Source organism: Canis lupus, chromosome X, assembly GCF_003254725.2.
Source record: "Canis lupus dingo isolate Sandy chromosome X, ASM325472v2, whole genome shotgun sequence".
NCBI classification, from domain to species: Eukaryota; Metazoa; Chordata; class Mammalia; order Carnivora; family Canidae; genus Canis; species Canis lupus.
The window spans coordinates 74,321,201-74,348,376 of NC_064281.1; the positions used below are offsets into that span (position 1 = coordinate 74,321,201).

The window sequence follows — 27,176 nt, forward strand, 5'->3', positions numbered from 1 at the left end:
ATTCTATTAGGTAGACTGTGCTCATGAACTTGGGTAATGTATTTTAAAAACTTATTTGGAGAGCCCTCCATTACAGTAGTTACAGGTATGGGAATATGGAGCCCAACAATTGTTTCATCTGTAAAATGGAGGCCATAATGTTACCTGTCCTTCAGGCTGTTAGGAGGATGAAATGGAAGAAAATACATCAAACTCTTAACACAAAGACAGGAACAGAGTAAGCACTCAGTAAGTGTTAGCTACTGCTGTTTTTGTTATACAGTTGTTCATTTTCTTGCCTACTCTCACCCAAATAGTTCCTCAGGCACTCGAGTGCAAAGGCTCTTATTCCTCTTGGAAAGGCAATAGAATGCAATAGTTAAAAGTAGTCTTGAGAACCATACTACCTTAGTGTAAACCTGGCTGTGCCACTTCCTGCCAGTGAGATCTTGAACAGGTTAGTTATCTGTCTCAGCTTCTTCATCTATAAAATGGGACTAAAAATAGAATCAACCTCATAAATGTGCCATGAAGATTACAGTTTAAGTTCCATGAGGACATGAATTTTTGTCTGTTTTGTTCAATTATGCATCCCAGAACATACCTGGCATACAATAAGTGTTCAATACAAATGTGCTGACTGCTTATACACAAAGCACTTAGAACAGACCCTATACAGATATATGAAAATTAGCTATCATTTACAGCTGTACTACCGGGCCTAGTGCAGTGCTTAGCACAGGTTAGGACCTCAAAAACTGTTGGTAGAATGAATAAATGAATGTTGTTCCTTGAGTCTGTACCAGCCCTCCATCATGCGAAACTGTAAAGCTACTGAAGTTTGACCTTTCATGCCCATTGCCTCCCTCATCGGCATCAAATATTGTGTACATACCTTTAGTAATTAAGAAAAATTTCTGGGGTGCCTGGGTAGCTCAGTCGTTTAAGCATCTGCCTTTGGCTCAGGCCATGATCTCAGGGTCCTGGGATCAAGCCCCACGTCAGGCTCCCTGCTCAGAGGAGAGTCTGCTTCTCTCTCTCTCTCTCTCTCTCGCTCTCCCCCCCACCCCCACTTGCATTCTATCTCAAATAAATAAGTAAAATATTTTTTTAAAAAAGAAAAATTTCTGAGGCTCAAATGAAATAGAATGTCAGACATGTAAGATCTCATGTATCCATGATTCACACCTTCCATTTTGCTAATTTATTCTATATCCATGATATATTATAGGCTTGATCCTGAAATTAGTAGTGGGACCCACATGGTAAGCAAAATAGTTATGATCTCTGCCTTCACGGATCTGTGGATCTTACAGCCTAGTCATTTCCCTCCCCTGTGGTTTATTTTCCTCATCTGTAAATTTAGGGAGTTGAATGGACCACAAAGGTCTCTTCCAGATCCTAAATTATATATAACGGGACACCTGGGTGGCTCAGGGGTTGTCTGCTTTCTGCTCAGGGCGTGATCCCGTTGGAGATAGAGTCCCGCATGGGGCTCCCTGTGAGGAGCCTACTTCTCCCTCTGTCTATGTTTCTGCCTCTTTCTCTATGTTTCTCATGAATAAATAAATGATCTTTTTTAAAAAAAGAAAATGACTTCAAGATATCTAAACAGAATAAATTTAAAAAATCAAAAATAACATGCTGGCTAAAACTATGGGTTTTCAGATAAGGCTACTTGTATAGGAACCCCATTTCTGGTAGTTTTTAGATGTTTGAACCTGAATCACATAAAGGCTTTCCAAGCCTCAGTTTTCTCACCTACAAAATGGGAATACCGGTAAGAGAATTATCTTGTCATTTTGGGTAGACTAAATAACAATATATATGTTTTATTTTGGTAGTGCCTGGCACCTACTAAATGCTGAACAGTGGTTAATATTATTTAAGCTCTATTTCTCTATGATGTGCCATTCATAGGGCCCTATGTGGGAAGTTGCTCCCCATTGGGCCAGCTGTATCTATAAATGTTAAATAGGGCCAATCTGGATAGCATTTCTATTTTTCTGAAATGTCTTTGAATCTCACCTCCTTTTGGTTGGGCCTGAGTTGTCAGATGGAAAAATGAAAGCCCTCGGTCTCAGCAAAGCTTTCTTACCTGTGTCACATTGCTAGGCAGTCAGTGTCTGTATATCATGTCAGATTGTGATAAATGCTAAGGAGAAACAGAGCACCCAGGCAGGGAAAGAGGATAGTAAATATCTAGAGGGTTACAAAAACTTCGGTTAGGATAGTCAGGGAATACTTGTTTCAGAAGTATTACCACCACTAAGTGACAACTTTCAGTTTCCCAATGTGCACTTCTCTTTCTTATGTGGTCCTGGGAAGGAAAGCCCTCTTGTGTTCACTGCCTTCTGACTGAGGTTGCTGTTTTGGCACATTACTCCATGGTTTATCAAAGCCAGGTGCAGCTCCCTGACAGTGTTGGGAGGGATTTAAAACATCTTCAGCTGCCTTTGGAGACTTCAGAAGGGATTGGTCTAGGCCAAATATTTGACCTGCCATCTGAAACTAAGCAAGTGAAAAACAAACCTACCATATGGTCAACTCAAGCTCCACCTGGGTGGAGGTTCTGGCATCCAGCCTAGTCCTCTATACCACTACCCCGGTCTATGGCAAATGAGAATGACTTTCCTTGATATAACCTCACCAGATAGTTCTTTGTGTCATAATAGCTATTTTCTAAGCAGAATTATACCCATGTTTAAGTTTGATCCTTTATTGGCAAGAATCGCTGACCAAAAGAGTGGAAACATTTGTGAATACTCCCTCTTCTCTCTCACCTGAACCCAGAACCTCCTAAGCACCCTTCCCCGTACACACACACACACACAAGTACACACACACACACACACACAACTTTTTTGGCCCCAACACAATAAAAATTCAGAGACGAGAGTAGTGAATATGGTGCAAAGTTAATCTTGAGATTTATTATATGAGAAAATATTACAGGAAAACTGTAAAGATGTTCCGTCTTTCAAGAAACCTAGACCTAGAACTTTAAAAAGCCAATGTACTGCATAAAAAATAGTGACCAAAAATAGCTATTGGAAACCATATTATTTTTTCCCTGGATTTCAATGCTAAAATGTAACAGTGAATTAGTGTTTCATCGAAAGGAAAAGAGGAAAAGCCCAAGTAGAATTAATCAACAAAGCTGACAACTTCGGGGATAAAGAAGTTAATCATACCAACTCCGTAACCTCTGGAGAGTTGTGTTCCATCAAAAGCTCAGAGTTTTGTACTTTTCCTTTGTAGAGTTTTTCCAATTTTAAAAGTTAGCATTCCCCCTCTCTCTGCCCTCAGTTGTTCTTCAGTCTGCAAAACCTGGAGATGCTTCCTATTTCTGGACCAGACTAATCATATGCTGAGTCTTCTGATCACAGGGAGATCAAAATGTCAAAACTCCAAAAGACAAGGTTTAACCCAGGATTCACATTTCCCTTCATTCTCTATGAAATACAAAGCCCAAGTATACTGATAATTACCAAAGCTGGATGATGGGGATATCACATTTATTATACTATTCTCTCGGCTACTATATATATATATATATATATATTTGCATATTTTCATAATAAAAAACCCTCAAGGCCATAACAATTGGCAGATACTCCTTACTCTGCTTCCAGCCTTCTACCATCTAAGTTGTTTAGATGGTCCCAAACCCCAGAAGTAGCATCCCACACTTAATCAGGGAGCAGAAAAGATAGAGGATTTGCCTAGAGCCCACTCTTACAGGGAGTACTCCTCAAAAAAAAAAAAAAAATGGTAGGGCTGTTCTGACCCATTAATTACTTTTCCCAGGGCCAATTAGAATTTCCTTTTGCCTCATTTAGCTTGTAGAAGAACAAGTATCTCCCTAATTTATACACATAAGAAAGAGCCAGTTTATTATTTCAAAATGCTGCAAATCATGTTACCTTATGGAGAGATAAACACTGTGAAAGGCATAGAACATGCCTATATCATCTGCTCTGTGGAGTCAGAAACACCTGATCCTAAAAATTGATTTCAAACATTCTAACTGCCTGCTTTTTCTCTCCCATGTGGCCCTATTCTGACTTACCCCCTAGGTCCTCATTTCTCCCTTAGCATTTTACAATTGTTCTCTCCACTCTCTAGTGTTGATTCTCTATTGATAATGATATTCCCACTTTTGGCTACAAGGAAGCAATAAGGAATGTATCCAGCTTGGATCACTTCTTAGCCTCTTCATGACCATCACCCCGGCTCAAACTACCACTTTCTCTAGCCTGCATTACTGCAGGAGCTTCCCAATCGGTCTTCCTGCTTCTGCCTTTGAGCCTCTGTAATCCATTGGTCAGAGTGATACTGTTAAATTTTGTGTCAGATTACTGCTCTGCTCAAAACCCAGAAAGGCCTCCCTCTTCTCTCTGGACTAGATACCCATGTGGCTACTAAATCAGTTTCTTTAGGTTTTACTCAAAAATTACTTTCTTGGTGACACCTTCCATGACTGTCCTAACAAAAGCTTCAGTAGCCCCCTAGACATTTACTATCCCCCTTTTCTGCCTCACTGTTTTCCTTTCCTTAGCATGTATCACAATCTGACATAATATATATTGTACTCATTTATCTTGTCTATGTTCCCCATAGAATATAAACTCTATGATAGCAAGGGTTTTTGCCTATTCTGTTCACTATTCCATCCCCAACACCTAACAGACTGCCTATCATGTAGTAAGTGCTCAGTTAATGCTTGTTGGAAGAACAAATGAATTAGAAACCACATAGGTATATAAGTCTGTGTGTGTGTGTGTGTGTGTGTGTGTGTGTGTGTGTGTCGGTAGGACTGTTTAGATTGAGGGATCAGGTAGAAAATTGTACTATATGATCATCTTTCTCAAATCAGACTATTATAAATTCTCCCATTTGCCAACTCTTTTCTCTCATTCTTGCCCTTTCACCTCTAATCACATAATAAGACCTATCCAGTTTTCTTTCTAGTGCTACTATCACTATCCTAATTAAGGTCCTCATACCTCATGCATAGATTATAGTAAGAGTTTTCTACTTAGTCTCCCCAGTGTCCAATCCACTGTCAATCCATTCTTCAAAAAGTTTGGTATTCAGCAAGCATTCAGAAGTAAGGCTTTTCCCAGGCCCCTCAAAGCTCAGGCCATGTGCAATGGGCTCAAGGTTGTAGGGGTAGAATTATAATACATGAAGCTCAGTGTAGAAGGCAGTTGGACACAGCTAGATTTCCTGGGAAGTTCAGATGTGGATTAATGCTTGAAAATAGGAGAAAGAGGCAGGCTAAAGAGGAAAATAATTGGCCCAACTTCTCAAACACCATGGTAAACACTAGAATAAGAAGTCAGGAAAGAAACTGTATGAAGAAACAACTCTAGAGCTGACTATAAGATTTGAGCTTCAGCTTTCTCCCTCAAAATGCATACGGTCTGTAGACAACATGATCTAAAACCTCAAACTAATATGCTATGAAAAAAGGGTACCTCTTTTTCCCTCTAAATTGCATTCTTTGAAAAGATTCATTTTATGAAATTGGGATAGAGATTAAATTTATGTTAACTGTGCTTTACTTCTCATATCTATGTATGTAAATAAGTACATACATATAAGCATTTTATATGTTGAGAAAGAAGAAGAGAAAGGGGATAGACCTTGTTTTGTGACTCACTGAATTTTTTCCCCACTCTGGTGATCATGAAAATTATTTTTTCTCGTTGCCTGCTAATCAAAATCAGATAAATACTTCATTCATAAATACTTCAAGGAGAAGAAATAGTAAAAAAAAAATTAAATATTACATATAAAGGGGACATTGGTGTGGAGGTGCTCAAGATCTGGCCCTGTGAATAAAGCACTGTGTGATACTGAAATGTCTCTAGTTAGAATGCTTTCTACCTGGGACAGAGAGTGGGGTGCTTTGCATCTGAAAACTGGGGAATCTTCAGGAGATCCCCAAAGTCCTGGGGATTGTAAATGAAAGTATTTGTGTACACCACTGCAATGGTAAAGATTAGCAGTTGCAACAGAGACTATGGCCCACAAAACCTAAAATATTTACCATCTGGCCCTTTGCACGAAAAGTTTGCTACCCTTGGCATACAGTTTTGAATAGAAAATCTCAGAGTGCACTCAGAGTAACAAGGATGAGTATTGTGAAATGTTTGTTTCAGTTATATGTGTGTGTTATCAAGTCATGATGCAAAATGCATTCCTTACTATGGGGAACAATTCAAAAAATGGAAAAGCACTTTAGTCCATGTTAATGAGTTTGACTTTATCTTCAGAGAAGCCATTGACAGGTTTTAAGCAGAATTGTGATTTAACCAGCACTGTATTTTAGTAAGATCCTTCCTGCTGCAGTGTGAAGGATGTGATAAAGAGAGGCAAGGGTAGATGAGAGGAGGCAAATTAGGAGATGACTTCAGTCATTCAGGTAAGTGGTGGCAGTGGGAATGAGGGAAGTTTATCAGAAACTTTCTGAGAAGCTCCTATATGTTAATTTTGGGACATAAAATACTTTTGTCTTGGTCTCTGATACTCCCCATACTTTTTGTCAAGATTTTATTTATTCATGAGAGGCACACAGAGAGAGGCAGAGACACAAGCAGAGGGAGAAGCAGATTCCCTGCAGGGTGCCCAATGCAGGACTCAATCCCAGGATCCCAGGATCATGCCCTGAGCCGAAGGCAGATGCCCAACCACTGAGACATGCAGGCATCCCCGAAACTCCATAATTTTCTGCTAAAGAAAAAAAAATGAATGCTAGAATAGTGTTGGCAAAGCATCTCAGTGCTTAGCTCTGCATGTTACTCAGGTCTGGCCTCCCAAAACCCTGAGAACTACATCCCAGACTGAGAAAGTGCTGGACCACCAAGGCAAACTGGACAAGAACCATTCAACAACAGGAATTTTTAAATAGATTAGTCTTTAAATTCTTTATATCAAGGCCTCCTTTGGGGAAGTTGATGAATTCATCACCAAAGACTTTAAGCATCGAAATCATTCCTCCCTTCCCATTTTTTCCTTGTCTGACCTCACTTCTAGGCTTAGCTCTGTGTCAGGGCCCTTCCTGACTGAGAAGGACCAGATAACGGTCCCTTGGGGGCCTATCAACATCTCTTCAATCACACCTGAGCTATGAGGCAGGCATGCCAACCGATTCCTAGGCCTCTGGTGGCCAAGTGCTCACAAATGATTCAGTCAGTTTTCCCAGCTATTTTTTTTTAACTCCTTGATATTCTTCTCCAATAGTCTGGGGCTTCTATTTAGTTTTCAAATATGCCTCCCCTCCCCACCACCACTCTCACCCTGCTTTATAGCCCTCAACCTCCCTCATTTTCAACCAACTTTCTGGATCTAAAAAGTCACCAGGGCCTATTGTGAACATATATTGGGATTGACTCCAGCTGTGCTGACCTGTAACACACATGAATACAGCCTTGACAGATTGCTTGAAACCCAGAGGGACAGATGAATATGGGGTTACCAGACCTTCATTTCAAGGGCTGTTGACTAGCTAGAGTGCACAGACTCTAAAAGAAGCCATAGTCCTGTCATGCATGACTAATGCAACTTGAAAGGCAGGCACTGGGTATAGAGAGAGTAGTGAGATGCCTATGAGGCTGATCAAAAGCCCTCTGGCTAGAAAATCACACTGCTATAATCACTTCTTTGGGGCACGATATTGGGTTCTCAAAGACCTCAGTTAAAATGTCAATATGTTTTCAAGGTGGATAAATGCCTTGGGACATTAGCATCCATTGGTTAATATTTAAGTAAGGAAGAACATATCAGGTTGATTACCTGTCTCTTAAGAGTAGTTGAAAAGAGTAATAATTTCTAAGTAGACAGACATGGTTTTGAATCCTATCTCTGCTGCTTGGTAGCTATGTGACCTTGGGTAAGTCCCCTAAGCTCTCTAAGCCTCAATTTATGTGTATATAAAATGGAGATATCATCATCCATCCATAAGGTTACTATGAGGAGGAAATGAGATGATATTTGTAAAATGGCACATAGTAGATGGTCAATTTAAAAAGTTTGGCTCCCTTAAACCCTAGCAGAGTAGAGAACTCTAGAAAGGATGGGATACAGCTAAATTTTAGAGATAATCTGGAATAGAAAAGGAAGTGGGGAAGACAATCATAAGAGAGAAGACTCCGGTTGGGGAGAGGGGAGCATACTGGAAACCTGGACATCTAAGGAAAATTAAGGCTTTGGGCACCTGGCGGGAAGTCGAGACACTGACACACAGGGAGAAGGAAAGCGGGGAAGTGTTGGGGCCACTGGCACAATTTCCCCCTCACCTTTGGGCAGCAACGGCAGAGGTTCCCACCAGGGCTCTGTGGACTCCCTCCAGAGCATTGATCATTGAAAGAATGAGGTAGGGTTATAGCCAGTGAGCCAGTAATTGCATATAACCAAGAAAATCTTGTGTCGCTTGTCACTCATTCTCCTCCACATCCAAAGCAGCACATGATGGAAGTGTGAGACATACAAGTAGGTCATTTGCCAACAAAAGGAAAGTTAGGACCTAGAACTCTAAGAGAAAACCTCTCTGATCCCATCCTGGAGAATTTTGTTTTGCAGGTTAAGGGTCCCATCCCCTTACAAGTGGTGGCATATCTATACCCCAAAACCAAAATAATGAAAATGGGTAGTCTTATGTGTCCCTCAAGCAGCTGTCACTTCTTATCAGAATCTGCCTTCTTGGGCAGTTTCCCACCATGGTTTCTTGACCCCACACACAGCAAAAATCAATGACAGATGAGGTGAGTCACAAGTTACCAAAATGAAGAAGTGTGCAATTTAAATAATTTGCTCTGTTTTGTTTTACAACTTTTAATAGCTTTGACATGATGTCTCTGATTTAGTAACTCTCCCACTTTTGGCAGAGGTTCAGTAGTTGTCCATGACCTTGGATGTACTGGTGTTGCATGTATGAATGCCCTTCATCTTGTGACTACTTATTTTTCTCTTGCTCATTCTTTGAAGAATCTTATTTTAATTAAGATTTTATTTATTCATTCATGAGAGACACAAAGAGAGGCAGAGACACAGGCAGAGGGAGATGCAGGCTCCCCGCAGGGAGCCCGCTGTGGGACTCGGGATCACGCCCTGATCTGAAGGCAGCCGCTCAACCACTGAGCCACCCAGGTATCCCTGAAGGATATTTTATTTTTTAAAGATTTTATTTATTTATTCATTAGAGAGAGAGAGAGAGGCAGAGACACAGGCAGAGGGAGAAGCAGGCTCCATGCAGGGAGCCCGATGTGGGACTCGATCCTGGGTCTCCAGGATCACACCCTGGGCTGAAGGTGGCGCTAAACCGCTGAGCCACGCGGGCTGCCCTGAAGGATCTTATTTTAAAGAGGAGTTGCCATTCCTTTTTGAGGACCCCCCCCCCAAAAAAGGTAAATGGAAGAGGGTCAGAGAAACTACTTTGCACTTTTGGTGTGGACTAATTACATAAGCACTCAAAATGGGTTCCTGTGACTTAATGGCCTCCAAGACAGTGACAGATCAGCCTCCTTCCAATACACCTTTAGGAACATCTGTGAGTCTGTGTAAACATCTGTATATACATCTGCATATGTGATTTCATTTGTCCCAGCATGTCTGCATTCGCATTCTGATGTAACATCTGTTAAACTGCAGCATCAAATATCTGGCTCTTGCTACAGCTTTAAGCTAATTCTGGGGGGATGAGATGCAATCTCAATTTAATACAGGTGGGCAGGGATAGCAGAAAGCTGGAGATCAAGGGAAACAGTGGATTTCCTTGAGATTTTTTTTTTAATGGTCCAGAGATACCAGGTCATGCTGAAGCAATTTAGCCTTTAACCACTAAAGGCATTATTTGGGAATGTTCTGCCATGCCCCTTTTTTTACTCTACCAGGATTTTTTTTTTCTGCCCATTTCTGCCAGAATGAATACCTACAGCCGAAGTGCTAAGCCCCAGAGAATAACAGTTTAGATAAAGCAAGATTATTGGGACTTATACCATAGCCCTGTTACGTACAAAGTCAGAGCCTCTCCTGTTGCTTCACTTTCAAATCGGAAGGCATCAAGGAGGCAGCCACGTCATCTTTGTTTCAAACTCTCTTCTGCTATCAGCGTCTACTATTTCTCACCTTTCTAAAAAATTGATTCCTCAGAGAAGTCCCACTGTGAAGTTGGCCTGAAATGGTGATTCTTAAAGAATGGTTTTAGTGTTCTTGTTTAAAGTACCACCCAGGGATCCCTGGGTGGCGCAGCGCTTTAGCGCCTGCCTTTGGCCCAGGGCGCGATCCTGGAGACCCAGGATCAAATCCCACGTCAGGCTTCCGGTGCATGGAGCCTGCTTCTCCCTCTGCCTGTGTCTCTGCCTCTCTCTCTCTCTCACTGTGTGCCTATCATAAATAAATAAAAATTAAAAAAAAAATTAAAATTAAAGTACCACCCAGAAAGTGGGCGCCTGAGTGGCTCAGTGGCTGAGCGTCTGCCTTTGGCTCAGGTCGTGATCCCAGGGTCCCGGGATCGAGTCCCACATCGGGCTCCCCCCTGGGAGCCTGCTTCTCTCTCTGCGTGTCTCTCATGAGTAAATAAATCAATCTTTTTTTTTTAAAGTACCACCCAGAAAAGTCTTTGCCACTCTAGATATGAATGGGTCTCTCTCCTCAGAAAATGGTATTAACTAGGATAGGAAGGGGGAGAGGCACACGGGAAATGACTAGAGCCTGGTCGAAGGAAGAAGCCCCCCCTTAGTTGGAGACTTGGCAACCCAGTGAAGTGGAAAAGGCAAGAGGAACCCTTTGGGCCTGAACACCAGTGTCCCCACCAAGGGCTGGTTACTTCCTTGGCCTAAAAATTACCACATCCTACAGCCAACCAATGCTAAGACGCATCTCACCAAACACTCAACAATTTTTCCATAATAGCCTTTAATACTAAAATGCATTGAATTTTTGAAGCAGAGAAAACACATTTAAGGGGGAAACAGAGAACCACCAGATAAAAGGAAACAATGTGGCAGATAACACCATTTAAAACATAACTGTAATAATTTAATAAAGCTGCTTTATCATCTTCATAAAACAGAGTGGTGATTCTGTGTTTTTACAATGATTCAATCACTGTGAAAATGTACATAACATACAAATCAGCATATACAACAATTCCATCTTCATATAATCAGCAACAGAGACTGCTTAATGAGACGTACTGTACTTGCATCCCTCTAAATTTCCACCCTGGTTTGACAGGTAAACAGTAATAGTGTCATCAGGCTCATTCCCCTCACTAGAGGAGCGAAGGCGTAAGCCTTTTGCAACTAATACCTTAGCATTCAAATAGCACAAGGAGGTATTTGTTGCTTAATTTCTAGCTTGAGCTAGTCTGGCTCTTGGTCATTAAAGTCTGTATCCTAGCCTTCCTCATTTGAACGCCAGCCAGTGCCAGTAAAAATCTAGTTAACCAGTGCTGTAACGGTGTTAGCCCGTTTGTTTGCTAAGGTCAACAGCAACTTACAGTTAGTAACAAGGTCAATTAATTGCCAACACAGCTGGAGCAACAATCAGCATCATCAGTTTTCCCTAATGACCTACAGTGCTTTCCAATCAAGATCAGGTTTTCGTGGGTTATTCTTTACCAAGAGCGCCTTACAATATACATTTCAGACAAGGTGGTTGATTTTCTTTGTTTTACAAAAGCAATATGAGTTCTATTAGAAATTAATTCACTTTTGCACAATAAGTGACCCACAGGCCAATTCCAGCCTCACAAGAAAACAAAGAGAGCTGCAACAACTTCTTTAGGACAATGTGTTTTGCTCTGGAATATTTCATTATCAATATAAAGCCACCCGGTCCCAGCCCCACCCCCACACATCCCCTTTGAATATTACTTTGTTACATACTTAAACTAAAGAACAACATCTCAATACACTTCAGTGTCAGCAGATACAATTTGACTCATGAAATGACATCCTTAAATGTAATTTTACTGAGAAGGCAAACACTAGGACTGTATACAATGGACTTCTTAAGGTCATGTATGCCAGGTTTTCAAAGTTAGTTAGGGTCTTATTACCCTGGGTAAAGAGCCAAGTGGACCAGACTTGTTAGGATGCTTTGGGGAACATTCAAACATCAAAATGACCCCACAGAGGGCATTGGAATTCTAGCCAGAATTGCTATTATGTACAATAATAATCCTTTTCCCACCCTGGATGCCTGATTGAGCTTCTCCTACACCCCTGCCTCTCCCCAAACTGTCTTCTGTCCTTGGTGCCTCAATTTGACCACTTTTCCTTTGCTTGTTAATGACATGATAGAGTAACATAAAAAGTTCAACTGAATTCCCATCCTACGATCAGTTGTATGCTGTTCTTGAAGGAACACTATCGAGACGATACCCTGGGTGTTGCTAATTTTCAGAGTTCTACACTATATTCCAACATCTCTTATTCATGATCAATAGGTCACCATGTCAACACATTAGTTTAGATGGGCACCTTAGGTGCAATTAGCTCTATTAAGCAGGTTTACTCTGGAGCAGTGATACTCAAAAGTGTGGTCCCCAGACCAGCAGCATCAGCATCACCTTGGAATTTTTAAATAGGCAAAGACTCAGAACCTATCCCAGACCTACCGAAACTCTAAGCGTGAGGCCCAATCAACCCATGCTTTAACAAGCCCTCAGCCTTTAGTGGGCATCTGATACATAGGAATTACCAGGCCTCTCTGCCAAGAGCTTTGCTTCAATTGGTTTGGATGAGAACAGAGAATTAACCATTTCTGAGAAGTTCCCACAGTGATGTAGTTGCCGCCGGTTCAAAGACTACAGTTTGAGAAAAACTGCCCTTCAGGAACTGCAGGATACTTTGGCTCATTACCTATCTGGGCAATAAGGTGGACCACAATTTACTCTCCTGGCTTTAAGAGGATCAAAGATATGGTAAGTTTCATTCTGGACAGGTTCAAAGATTAGTCAGTATAGAGAAAAGAGATTCCACATAGCATGGCTCTCTTCTTCTTCCAATTCCTTGTATATAGCATATTCCCTATTTGGGGAAAAGCAATCAATGTAAATTAAATCCTATATATTGCATGAAAAAGTTTACCTGCCCAGGGATGTGCCCAATGTAGCTGTTAGAAAAGCAAGTCATGCCTCAACACCAACTCCTTCCCAAAAGGGACATCAGAATAGATGGAATAGAACTCCCTAGGATTTAGGAACTGAAACTTCTCCCTCAGATTTAAATGTGTAACATGTTTGGAGAGGGAAAAGGAAGAATATTTGGCCTTCTGGCCTTATGTGGCTTTTCATCAGACATACTGAAAAGGAGGAGGGTGGAACATGAGCCAAAGGGAAATCTAGGATCCATGCACAAAATTCCTGCTTGCAGGCATAGCCTGTCTATAAAACTAGCCCTCCTAGGATGCCCTTGTGCTTCCAGGAGTATGTATACATCAGACAGTTATAGAGGGGGAAAAAAAGATACTTTCTTAATGAAAAAGCTTCTTTTTCATTAATGTTTCTCTAAACATGCTCAGTAAAGGGTTTGGGAGCCAAAAAAACTCTGACTTCCCACTGAGGAAAAAAAAAGTATTTTGATAAGGAAAAAGAATTGGTCTATAGTTTGAAACTGAATTCTGGAAAAAAAAAAGGTGGGGGGGGGAGCAAAATCTATGCCACTGCTACTCTAACCATTTTAAACTTGGCTGGTAAGAGACATGGCAGCCAGTGCCCTCTCTGGCACAGTGGCCATATAACATTTAATATTCCCACTTGCCACAATCTTCTCAAGTTCTCCCTCATTCCCACTGAGCATAGCAGGAAATACACCTGAACAAAAATTGTCAAATCTGACTTGAAAGTGACCTTGATGTGGTAGCTAACAATATAACATCAGGATGGATCAGGTGAAGAACAGTCTAAATTCTACAGGCAGCCATCATAACTTAAAGGAAAAAAATAATTTTAATGCGTTCATCAAATAGTCACTTGAAAACACAAATACCTAATTCAAAACTACTAAGATGAAATGAATCAAAGAGGGAGAAAAAAAGTGTATGAGAGACAATGAAATGAGCTGAAATGAAGATGTTATTGTAATTGATCTCTAATGGTATTGGTTTCAGAGGGAAATCTGCAGCCACACCAATATTTTGCATGAGGTAGTAGTATTCAGCACTGAATAAGAAATAAGGATGAATTTATAGCTTCATTATAGGTTCTTTTTCAGAAATATTCTCTCCTACTTAACCCCATCCCTACTGCCTTACCCTCCCTCAAAACCCTCCCCCCCATAAAAGAAAATATTCCTATAAATACAGCCAAGAACTCAGACAAAAATAATTAAAACATTTAAAAGAGCTCACTTATCCAACTAAACTTAAGAAAATAAATCCTTGTTTGCATTTTAGTGCTCTAACCTCTAAGCCTTTTTCCTGGGTACTCTTGAATTCCAAAAAAAATAAAACAAATGAGAACAGAACTACAAAACTTGTTTCTCTAGAAACAACTTTCTAAAGACCAAGGCAGAGCCAAGGTGACCTATTTTGTTTAATTTTAAATAATGAACTCTTAGGCTGCAAGAATACTATGTTGACTACTAAATATTAATAGACAATAAATGGAGGACTTGGAGAAATGTTAAACAAAAAAAAGAATGTGCATAACAAACTTGTTACTAATAAAAGGTGTATTCCTAGCCTACAGCAAAGAGTTAGCTAAATCTAAAGGATTTTCATGTTAATAGTTTCCTGTTCACATTCTTAATTTTAAAAAAGTATTAGTCATAAAAAGACGAGTTCAAGTGTCCAAGTGTCTCCATTTAGAAGGCACAGTAATTGGATTAGTGATGCTGTTACTGGTTACCTGTCTTTTCCTAAATGTACACTTTGTACTGCTTACTCTATTCCTATTTATAATCCTACAATATAGAACAACACGGAGTTCTCAATTCCAGCCCCCGACATGCTTTGCAGTCTAATTCTAATTGTGATTGGGAAACACCGAATCAGGAAGAGTGCATCTGAAAAGATGCTAATTTAGATCTCAAGATAGATTCAGTCTTTTTGAGTTTTAGACGATTGGATACAGGGAATTTCTAAGCCTGGAAATGGATAACTTCCCATTTAGGGCCTGAAAATTTAAAAAACTGATGTCATAAAACTTTCAGCATAGTAGTTCTGACAACTGTAAAGTAGATAGCAGAATATCCAAAAACCACTTTTTGTGATGATCTATCACTGATCTCGGCAGAAGACTGAAAGGCAGGAGAAATACTCTGCAAGGTGGTGAGTAACCACTATGTGGGTAGCCTCCGTGAGTGAGTGTCCTCCAAGTGTTGAATCTATATGTGTGGTGTTGCTCATTCACTTGCCATCTCAGTTTGTTGCACTTTGTTTTTGTCTGTAGTTTTAATTTTTTCTAAGAAAAAAAACACCAACTTCTAAAAGCCTTTTGCCATCACCACATACATAGCAATTTGCAATATCAAATACAACAATAGCACAGCTAGCAAAAGGGTTCTTAAAGCAGGGGTGTCCACAGCAAAGTAGCGGCATTGGAAAGTACTCAAGGTTCAGAAACAACCTTTTGGGGGCTCAATTTCACATCACTGAATCAATGAATAGTACACTATAAATGACCATTAACTTGTCTACACTACAAAACAGTGGCAAGCTTATTAAAGGTGTCCAGAGCTTTCTTTTTGTTATTGTTTTTTTTTAAATGTAATCCTCCACAATGGTAATTTATAATAATTTGACATAGAAAAATATATAAATTCAAACACTTAATACATAATACTTTTCCCAACTGAATTTGTCTCTGTTTCCCCAACATCAAGGCCCCATGAACAACTCAAGCCAAAGCTAATTTGCTCCAAATGAACACCCCTGCTGCCTGTTGAAACGAGAGGGATTGTCACAGAATGATAGTCACTTATAAACAATACATTTAGGGAAAGCTCTGAAATAACAGCCACTCAAGAACCAACCATTGGTGAGCAATTAAAACAACCAGCCACTGCTTCTTCGATAACCAGCATGGTTTCTCTCTGTTCTTCCCCGAGACTGCTTTAGAGAATGATATCCTTCAGACGCTTCACACCAGGAGACTCTTTGTCACGACCCTCCTTCAGAGTGGGGTTGACCTCATGCATGACTTTCTCACTGTCAGCTCCACGAGGCTCAGCTTCAGAGGGACGAGATGGGCCATTGTTGATATATTGCTCCAGATCATGAGCCGGGGGCGCCAGAGCAATGGTGTAAGACACGGAGGGTTTGGTGGGCAGAGGGCTCTTGAGGTGCAGGGGGGAGGTGACAGGGCTAATAGCCTCACAGCCATTGCCAGCCTCTCGGATAGCGCCGTTGACCTTGGGGCTGCAGATGGTCACATCGACAGTTCTCCTGCCTTTCAAGGTGGGCCTCTCCTCAGCCAGGTGTTCACTGACATCTTTTCCAAAGGTTGCAAAAGTCCGCTTGGTGGGGCCGCAGTCATCATAAGCCTCAACATCAGCAGCAGTAGCTTCAATGGACAGCGCGATGACATTCCTCACATGCTCAGGGGACTTGGAGCGGGTGGGCATGGGGTTCCGGGGCATCCAGCACCTGTCAGAGTGGCCAAGAATCCGACATTCTTCCCGGCAATGAAAGCCTTCATTCTGATCTGTTGGGAGAAAATAAAATGTCAATTACATCAGCTTTTCCCAGGAATCTTTGTTACTCCCCAGTGTTCTGGTTTCTTAGGTACCCACAGGCCCTTTTGGGAAATGACACTTTTAGATAGTCCTTTATTGCCTTTTGGGACAAGTGTGAAGAATTGGATTTTTTAAAGGCTGTAGATCTCCCCCTGTATACTCTTCTCTTTTATTATTATTTTTGTTGTTGTTCCTACTGCTGACAAAACTAACCTAAAGGGAAACACGTTATGATGAAAAAAAAATGTATATTAAAGAAAGGTTATCCTGAAGTATCAAGATGCTGAGAGTCAGCATTTTTATCAACAACTCCTGCTAAAACTCAATTGCATTTGAAATTGGTTCCAACAGAATAGGGAATGGGGGCAGAGCAGAGAATCCAACAGTCAGTATATCTGAGAAGCCTTGGCCATATTTTTGAGCAACAGCACTGAAAACTATGCTTCCACCTACTTAATTTTAGATTGGTATCACGCAGGATGGATGCCTGAGTGGCTCAGTGGTTGAGCATCTGCCTTTGGCTCAGGGCGTGATCCCAGGGTCCTGGGATTGAGTCCCTCATCGAGTCCTGCATCAGGCTCCCAACAGGGAGCCTTCTTCTCCCTCTGCCTATGTCTCTGCCTCTCTCTCTCTCTCTCTCTCTGTGTGTGTCTCTCATGAATAAATAAATAAAATCTTAAAAAAAAGATTGGTATGTTCTTCAAAAACCCAATCACTTTACTTTTTTTTGACCATCAGTTCTACCAGCCAATATCTTCACGAAGTTATTTACATGACTTGATTTCCCATTAGAAGGAATATACTGAGATCTTTTCCTTTCAACCGACCCATAAGTTTCAAATGACCCTATGCACATATCACTCACAGGCTGAGCATCATTTAATTATACTCCACTAGCCATCCCTCCTTATTCTCATCTGCAGTTTTATTACGGTCATATTTCTTAAAGATAGCTTTCCTGGATTACTTTAACCCTAACATAGAAGAACTCAGCAGTTAGAATTCATAATTATTGGTGAGACATTTTTTTCTCTTCTCAAATCAGGTTCATTTAATGATAAGGCTTTAATTTGACTCTCAGAGAGGCTTTCTACATGGGTTTCATCAAAGCATGGACCCAGGGTTAATTTCTGCTTATCCATTGGAAAATTGTTCATCTCAATGTCTGGTTTGTAGCCCTAGTTTTCCACATCTATTTTTACGTATATTACACAGAGGAAGAGAGTTAATTAAGATTCGAGCAGAACTCAACGAAACCGAGACCAGAGGAACTGTGGAACAGATCAACAGAACCAGGAGTTGGTTCTTTGAAAGAATTAATAAGATAGATAAACCATTAGCCAGCCTTATTAAAAAGAAGAGAGAGAAGACTCAAATTAATAAAATCATGAATGAGAAAGGAGAGATCACTACCAACACCAAGGAAATACAAACGATTTTAAAAACATATTATGAACAGCTATACGCCAATAAATTAGGCAATCTAGAAGAAATGGACGCATTCCTGGAAAGCCACAAACTACCAAAACTGGAACAGGAAGAAATAGAAAACCTGAACAGGCCAATAACCAGGGTGGATATTGAAGCAGTCATCAAAAACCTCCCAAGACACAAGAGTCAAGGGCCAGATGGCTTCCCTGGGGAATTCTATCAAACGTTTAAAGAAGAAATCATACCTATTCTACTAAAGCTGTTTGGAAAGATAGAAAGAGATGGAGTACTTCCAAATTCGTTCTATGAGGCCAGCATCACCTTAATTCCAAAACCAGACAAAGACCCCACCAAAAAGGAGAATTACAGACCAATATCCCTGATGAACATGGATGCAAAAATTCTCAACAAGATACTAGCCAATAGGATCCAACAGTACATTAAGAAAATGTATATTACATTCTTGTATGAGGATTACCTAATCAAAATTTTTATTACATTGTATAGTGCATCAAGATACGAGCAGTTTAACATTTACAGAAAACCTTGGGGCAGAATTGGAGGAGGTAGGGAGATAAGGAGAGACTGTAAAGATGAAAACAAAAAAGCATGACAAAATAAAGTTGATATTGCTGTGATTGCTTTTTTGCTGGGGGAAGAAGTCTGAAATTCAGGGTCTTGCCTGATACAGTCTATATATAACACATCTTTCTTTATACACTTGTATTTCTTTGTTTGTTTCTTATTTTTAAATAGAAAATGGGATAGTAAAGAGGCAATGTTCTGTTTCATCTACCAAAGGTTATTTTGGTAAATGGGCACATACAATGGGAGGCTCAAGAAATAATGGTTGAATTGGATGTATACCTTATCATTTGGAAAAAAGGCATTGGAAGCAGCTAAATATCATGGCCTACTCCAGGCTGAGTCCAGATTTCAACACAACACAAAATGGCCTTTGACCTACTTTAAACTACTGAAAAGCCAATCAAAGTTCAGACCCTTTCAGTGTACTGGGACACAATTTGCCAATTTATCTTTAAGATGGCCATTTTATGCTCCTTTTCAGTGGTGGAGAATAAAACACTCAGAATTTTGCAGATACGAAGCCAAATAACAAATGAGCATTATCACCAATAAGATAAGTGCCTTCCACCATAGGTAGGGCAATGCTTCTGCAAACTCCAGCATAGTTCCACATGTGGGTTGCATGACCACCTCTACAAAATAGTTTTCAAAGCCTTTTCTCTGCCTCTTCCCTGCAAATTCTCAGTGTTGCCATCTGATAGCCTATCATCATTCAAAATGCGTATGTTTCTAGGAGACAGAAAGTACGAAAGTAAGGAAAACATGTTGGAACAAACTTAAGAAACGTTTACTTTGTATAGACTCAAACATTTGTGGAAGAGTGTACAGATGATCCACCCATAATCAGTTTCATCTAAATGCAGTGTTTTCCTAGGAAGCCCCAAGATCCCTCCAGTAGGACAGAATACCATGTTCAGAGTCCCCCAAAAAGATGTTTTATCCTCCCCATCTCCTCTGAAATCCATATAACTTCCAAGGTAAAAACTCTAAAGAATTAGTGTATTTGTTTTGAGGTGAAGATTAAGGGGGTGCAAGCGGGGGAACATTTTAATAATTAGCTTTTATTTCTATAAATCTGAGTAAGAGTTTCCTGGAAGTCAGCAAAAAGGAAAAAAAAAATGTCCAGAAGGCTATGAGATCCCTGTTCTTTTTTCCCCTAATTTACAGCACAAAAGCATGAAGAACTTGGTCTTTGAACCCTAGAACCATGGACATACGACAAGCCATTAAGAGAAAAACCTCAGGCGACCTTCAGGTTGATATTACAGGCCACTTTCACACACCTCAAGTAGAACAGTGGTGAATTATAATCTAGCAAGATCATCTCAATGAACTGAACATACAGCTCTCATTTCCTTTTAAGTTTTTAGTATCAAGTAGTTGCCTTCCAATTTGGAGATGCAGTTTTTTTTTTTTTCAACACAATTAAGTAGGAGAACGCCATCCATGTGTTACACTGAAGGCAAGCACAGTGCTCGTCCCCATATTAGACTGCTTCAAATAAATAGCATGGGAAGACCTGGATCCCCACCACACACAAAAGAAGAGCAGAGGTCCTAGAAACAGATACCTGTAAGATCTTATGAATTTAGGAAGACCAGAGCAGGGAACTCAGTCTTAGAAGCTTCTCTGCAAAGATAGTACTTGATTTCAACTTACCCACTGCCTACATGGATAAATAACCCTCCGGGAAGAGGAAAAGATAAACTCCGCTCCTCCGGGAATGTGATAATAAGCCTACCCACCAATCTCACTAAGCCTATATCAGCCCTATATGAGGTTTAAAAAATAGGAATTTTTTTGGATTAATTATGTGAACTTATATGTTCATTGCTCTTGCCTCAATGTGAGCAAAGACTTGAATCTTAGAGACTCATTTACTCACAATGTTTCACCCCTGGCTTAGATTTGATATCTTTATTTCCTGAAATTCTTACTAAGGGCAGTGACTTGCTGCTTCTCATTTTTAGTATTGAACAACACTTGATGACATTTGTGTCAATTCAATTAAAACAAAATCTAACCTAACTTTAGTATTTATAGCCATATAAAATAGGAAAGAAAGCATGCTGAATATAGACAGACAGGAAGAATGTGTTCCCAGCCAAAGGTAATCTACATTCATAAATGTATTGCAGATAAATTACTTTTTCAAAAGCCAAAACTTCAGTTTAGTAAGGAAACTGCATATTAAAGGTGAGAAAGTCACAATACAAAGCCCCCTAAGAACAGCAATGAAGACAGACCAGATGTAAAAATGTGAAGAAACTACTTCTGGAATTGCACAGAACCGGTAGAGGTTATTTGCCTGCCATCATGTAGTATAGTGGCTAGGGATGGAGGCATAAGAGTAGAGAGGAACCATTTTGTATCCATTTTGAACCATTTTGTAAAAATTAGCTGTCAAAAAAAATTGTCAAGATCCTGGCTCCAGCTGAAACAGAGGTCAGTTAACAATTCACTAGTTCCCTGCTAAGATTCCTCTTATATGCTTATTTATGCCTCTATACCTTGTTACATCTTGACCTGAGCCTACGCAAGGCAAAATGTAAACCTCTAAAATCCACACACAGTTGTGGAAATTCAAAGACATTACCAGGTACAGATAAATGGCGGCAGGTGTCTATAATTTAAATGTACGTAAAATTAGGGGTCAGTGAGGAATTTGCAAATTGGTCTTCTCTAATTCTGAACTTGTCCCTAAGATTTGCAAAAATAAATGAATGAACGAACGAATGAATGAATGAATAAAATGTATACGTTTGGAAGTGGGACACACATCTCAAAGCCAGTCCTTAAATCAAATTTAGACAAAAAGTTGAAAATACAGAGAGAATAAAGAAGATGTGGTTTATGTATACAATGGAATATTACTCAGCCATTAGAAACAACAAACACCCACCATTTGCTTTGACGTGGATGGAACTGGAGGGTATTATGCTGAGTGAAATAAGTCAATCGGAGAAGGACAAACATTATATGGTCTCATTCATTTGGGGAATATAAAAAATAGTGAAAGGGAATAAAGGGGAAAGTAGAAAAAATGAGTGGGAAATATAAGAAAGGGAGACAGAACATGAGAGACTCCTAACTCTGGGAAACGAACTAGGGGTGGTGGAAGGGGAGGTGAGTGGGGGGTAGGGGTGACTGGGTGATGGGCACTGAGGGGGGCACTTGATGGGATGAGCACTGGGTGTTACTCTATATGTTGTCAAATTGAACACCAATAAAAAATAAATTCATAAAAAAAAGAAAATACAGAGAGAAAATAAAGCTTCCTCAATGTAGGTGGTCATATGTATTTGTCATCTGTCATTAGGGACCTTGGTGAGAGTAACCTTAAACGTCTGGCAAAAAAAAAATTACATCTTAAATAAAAGGCATAAGAGCAATGATTAAGATATGATGGATAAGGAAGTAGTTCAAATAGCAAAAGAAGAGAATATGTTATTTTGTGCAAATATTAGGAAAACTTTTTGGGGCAATTGTTACCCTCCTCATAAAACCACTGTCTCTTCAGATGGAGGCAAACAATGTGCTTCCTCACTAGAAAAAGCCTACACATGGCCCCAAAGTAAAAAAAAGAAAATGATGAAAACATCATCTCAGACTCTGCTAAAACTTTCAAAGACCTGATGGAATAGAAGAGCTGAGAGGCTCTGTTGGGTTTGTATAGATGTCCAGACACAATGGATGTGTTCAATAATGCTGCAGCTCTTTCTTGTGATTCAGAGTTTGGATGTATTTAACTCAAAGATCCCAATGATCAGAGACAAAACTCTAACACTAAAATAGTTCAAGGTATCAGTTACAAGAGCAATGTATCACCTCCTCAGAAGTGATCTGCAGTCAATGAGGCAGAAAAGGAAAGTAAAAGTGAGTTCCAGTTCCTAAGAGCCAAGTAGTTAGTTCCTTCTAAGTAGCAGTGGTAACATAACCTACAAGCCAAGTGATGTGTAAATCAGAAAAGCTTCCTAGGTTGTACTCATATGTATCCACTTAGCTCAATCTGCATCATTCTCTGAACAAAATAATCTACAACAAAAGCAGGGCCAAGTTTTGGAAGATATAGTTGAAGGAATGGGAGCGCCAATTATGAACAGGTAAGTGTTGTCAAAATTTGTCATGTATGCCTATAATCAAGAAAACATAACTGCTAGGAAATATCCCCTCTTGACCTACCTAACTCTTACTCATCTGAAGCACACATAATGAACTGCCCACCAAATATCCATACCTCCATTTAACATCTAGGAATAGAACCACTCTTTTCTTAGGATTGGCAATATGCCAGCTAAAAAACTGGATTTCCTGGCCTCTCTTATAGATAGGTGTGGCCATGTGATTGATGTTATGAAGGCAGGATGTAAAAAAAAAACTCCTTAAAAGGAGGAGGGGGTGATGTAGCTGGGGGACCCTTTTGTCCTTATTCCATCCTGCTTTGTCCTGTCTGGAATGGAGACACAATGGCTAGATCTACAGTATCCATCTTACTACTGGGAACTCTGAGGATTGAAGCTATGGAAAGCAGAACAGACAGACAGAAGAGCTCTGAGATATCAAAGATATTGTAGATTCACCTCACTAGACCTGAAGTTCTTTCATATAAGCAGAAAAATAAGCCTCCCTCTTAGCCATTGATTCATTTTCTTTCGTGGGAGAGGAGGATCTTTATTACCAGCAGTTGAACACTATTTATAATTGATATATTATCCCTGAAACCTCAAATTAAATTTAACTTTCTCAGGGAATCCTTCCCTGATCTCTTAGATAGACTAGGGTATGTTGTATACCACCTCTTTTTATAGCACTCCTTATGGTTGTCTAGTATCTATATCCAGTGCTAGCATATAAATTCAAAACGAGCAAAGATTATATCTATTTTGATCCCTCCCATACCCACAGAAGCTGGCATAGTGTCCAGCATAGAGCAGGTACTCTGTAACAGTTTAATTTAATTGGATAAAAAAAAAAGGTATATGATGGGATCCCTGGGTAGCTCCATGGTGTGGCGCCTGCCTTCCGCCCGGGGCGTGATCCTGGAGTCCCGGGATCGGGTCCCACATCGGGCTCCCTGCATGGAGCCTACTTCTCCCTCTGCCTGTGTCTCTGCCTCTCTCTCTCTCTCTTTCTCTCTCTCTCATTCTCTCTGTCTCTCATGAATAAAACAATCTTTTTTACAAAAGATATATGAGTGATAGCAATAAAACAAAGAACCTTGGTCAACACACCAGATACTATGCTACTGATACAACTCCTAAAAGTGGAAATTACTATTCTATTTGGTAGAAACTACAAAAACTTAAGAACACTAGGTAGCTGTGTCAGAAACAATAAAATAAATATAGCACTTGAGAAACGTTAAAGTCAAGTGTCATCTTAGCCTCTCAGTGGTTTCCTAAACACTATGTGCAGATTTTAAAGAGATGTGTCATGATTTGATGTCCGCCTTGGAGTTTTCAATTCTAACAATAGTTAATAGGACCTGTACTCTGATAAGGTAACAATAAATGAGCAGAAGCATCTATTGAGGAAATGAATGTGCTGTTCAAAGATCAAGCATTATTTCTTGGCATCAAACAAAACTGTTGCTAATTCCTATAAAATATAAATCCAAACTGGGCCCTATAGTGAGCCTTTTAGTAGACCAATTGCAGATGCTGACTCTTTCTGGCAAAACTAATTAAAATATGTATGGCAAAATTAAGGCCAGGAAGGGAGAGAGGGAGGGAGGAAGGGGAGCTGGAAGCACTATCTGGACTTTACACTCACTTTCTAACAGACCCAAAGTTTTGGCAAGAAAAGTTGGGAGTTCCATCTATAAAATATTCAAGGGCACATCAGTGAAGGCTGAGATATTCCCAGAGATTCATGAACCAATGACACCAAGCTACTCTGCAGCCACTCTAGTGTAATAAGTAAATCACAAATCATGCTATGAACAATTGCTTGTCTCTTTCTCACGCCCTTCTTCCTTTTCTTTCAGAATTTTCTGCCATTTTGGTTCCTCCCTAATGCTTTCTTTTTATTGTCCTGTTCTCTAGCATTCTACTCGTTGTTAGCAGCCCTTCCTACAGCACTATGGTCTGACAGGCAACAGGCAGGAGGGGTAAGACGCCAGAACTGTGATTGGTATTCAAAACACCTACATGGCATTATTTGATGGATGCCAAAGAAGAGCTATCCAAAGACCAGCCATTCTGACACAGAAAGAAATTCTCACATCTCTCATTCAGTTGGGTACAAGCATTAAGGTCCCTGTGAAAATAAAGGAATCCACTGCCAAACTGAGATCATTGGGTTTTCTTTGGTCATCTAGCAAAATCATGGGTGAAGGGAACCCAGGATAGGAGAGATTTTGTGGGGTTAAAAAAAAGGCTGCAAATGTCTAGAGGGAGAGATACCTAGGAAAGGCATGGTGGGGATAGGGTATAGGAACAAAGTTCCTGAGCCCGCCAAAAGGATGTTGCCAAAAGACAGCAGATAGGCAAAGAAAAAAGGCAGCCCTGATTGGCAGAGCGTGGTATTTTCAGGAGGGCTAACTAGTCATATAGCAGGAATCTGTAAAGTAATGTTTTAGCTTTGGATGGAATGGATGGCTGCAAAAAAAAAAAAAACCCAGCAAACCCAAAAACTGATGGACCCCAATCTTGTCCTAGACCATTTAACAGATCAGCATCAATCAGCAAGTGCCACCCATCACTTGGCCTCTGTGATGCCAAATGGCATATAAGCCTCTCTTCTCATTCACCATCTATGCATCTGAAATCACTTACTCCCAGTGCAACTGGAAAATACATTAAAAGATGCCCCTTCCAGAATTCAAAGCAATTGAATCATCTTCAATGTTGAGCTGGTCAAAGAGAGAAAGTTAAAGCATAATGAAGTAGAAGTGCTTGAGAATTGAATATTTATGGCAGATGAGAGTGTAGCATGTAAAGTCATACAATTCTAAGTTGCAATTGGTACAATCACAATAGTTTGTGGAGTTTTCATTTTTCTACTAGGACTCAATTCCATTCAACCCACAAAAAAGAGATTTCAAGATGCATGTAAGTATACATCATTTGTGCTGATGCATGGGGAACAAGGAAATGAAGCAGAAGGCTGCCTGGAAAATTGAGACTAAGAAATAAGAGGTATTCATGGTGACCAAGATAAGCAGAAATGGACTAAACTGGAATCTTTGTATTTTGGCTTCTGTGGTAAAGAAAATCATGTGACAAAGTGCTGGCCTTCACCTGGGTGTTTAGAAACTATTTGAAAATGTATCTTAAAAAAAACATTTTATTTATTTATTCATGGGAGAAACAGAAAGAAAGACAGAGACCTAGGCAGAGGGAGAAGCAGGCTCCCTGAGGGAGCCCAATGCAGGACTTGATTCCCCATGACAGGGGATCATGACCTGAGCCGAAGGCAGATGCTCAACCACTCAGCCACCCTGGTGCCTTGAAAAAGTATTTTTACAAGTCAAATATGAGGTGTTAAAGAAGGCCATTGAACAATTCCCCCAAAAGGAGGAACACTGAAATACTGAAACTCTGAGCAAAGTGGAACCTTTTTTTTAATGTTTCATTCTAAAACATCCACAGAATTAAGCCTCTTAGCCTATATCCGTTGGACACCTACAACACCTAGTCACTTCTGTGAAGAGTTCAAACCAGTTGTTTGATTTTGTGTAGATTAAAAACAGCCAGACTGTTTCACACATCCTACAGGTAGTTCTGCTGCTGCTGGCAAGACAGAGCCTTCATATGATGTGTATAAGTAGCCCTGAACTAAAGTCGCTGCCAACTTGGTTTTACTCTTTCCTGGAAAATAAGGAAATTGCTAACAGATCATTAGCTTGAGAAAAAAAGCCACTCTTATGTTGGTCATGAGCTTCAGGGGATTAGACAGAACACACAGTGAGGATGGCATGAATAAGACTGGTAAAAAAGCAGGAGGGAGGGCATCCCGGGTGGCTCAACCATTTAGCGCCGCCTGCAGCCGGGGATGTGATCCTGAAGACCCTGGATAGAGTCCCACGTCAGGCTCCCTGCATGGAGCCTGCTTCTCCCTCTGCCTGTGTCTCTGCCTCTCTCTCTCTCTCATGGATAAATAAATAAAATCTTTAAAAAAAAAAAGCAGGAGTGACAGGGTAGGTTAGCCAGGAGGAAAAAAAACTTCCCTTTTTTAATGAAAATTTAATGTTGAAAAAAAATAAATTAAAATAAATTTTTTAAAAAAAGAAAATTTAATTTTGGAGGGAGAAAAAGTCTGGTGTTCTTCACAGAAACTGACACTTCCTTCAGTCAAGTCCCAGGACATTCAGGCAATACTATACATGAGTCAAAATGGTGCAACCGTGATTTCTAAATTCTTTGAAGATTCCTGACTGCCAAAATGTTCCTGTTACTGAGTGACAAAACTAAGAAACAACATTTGCAATTCTCCAATCACTTCTTTCACATTTGGAAAATAAAGTGTTCAGTAAACCAATAACTG

At 40.1% G+C, this 27,176-nt stretch overlaps 1 protein-coding gene across 2 annotated transcripts in view; it reads right to left on the reverse strand.

Moving 5' to 3' along the window:
* Nucleotides 1-10,885: 10,885 nt before the first annotated feature.
* Nucleotides 10,886-27,176, reverse strand: part of PCDH19 (protocadherin 19) — a 137,929-nt gene continuing 121,638 nt past the window's right edge. For both annotated transcript variants that reach the window (XM_025431748.3, XM_025431747.3), the window contains exon 5: nucleotides 10,886-16,639. In XM_025431748.3, the coding sequence (XP_025287533.1) occupies nucleotides 16,050-16,639 (590 nt within the window). In that variant the 3' untranslated portion in view covers nucleotides 10,886-16,049. The remainder of the gene's footprint in view (nucleotides 16,640-27,176) is intronic.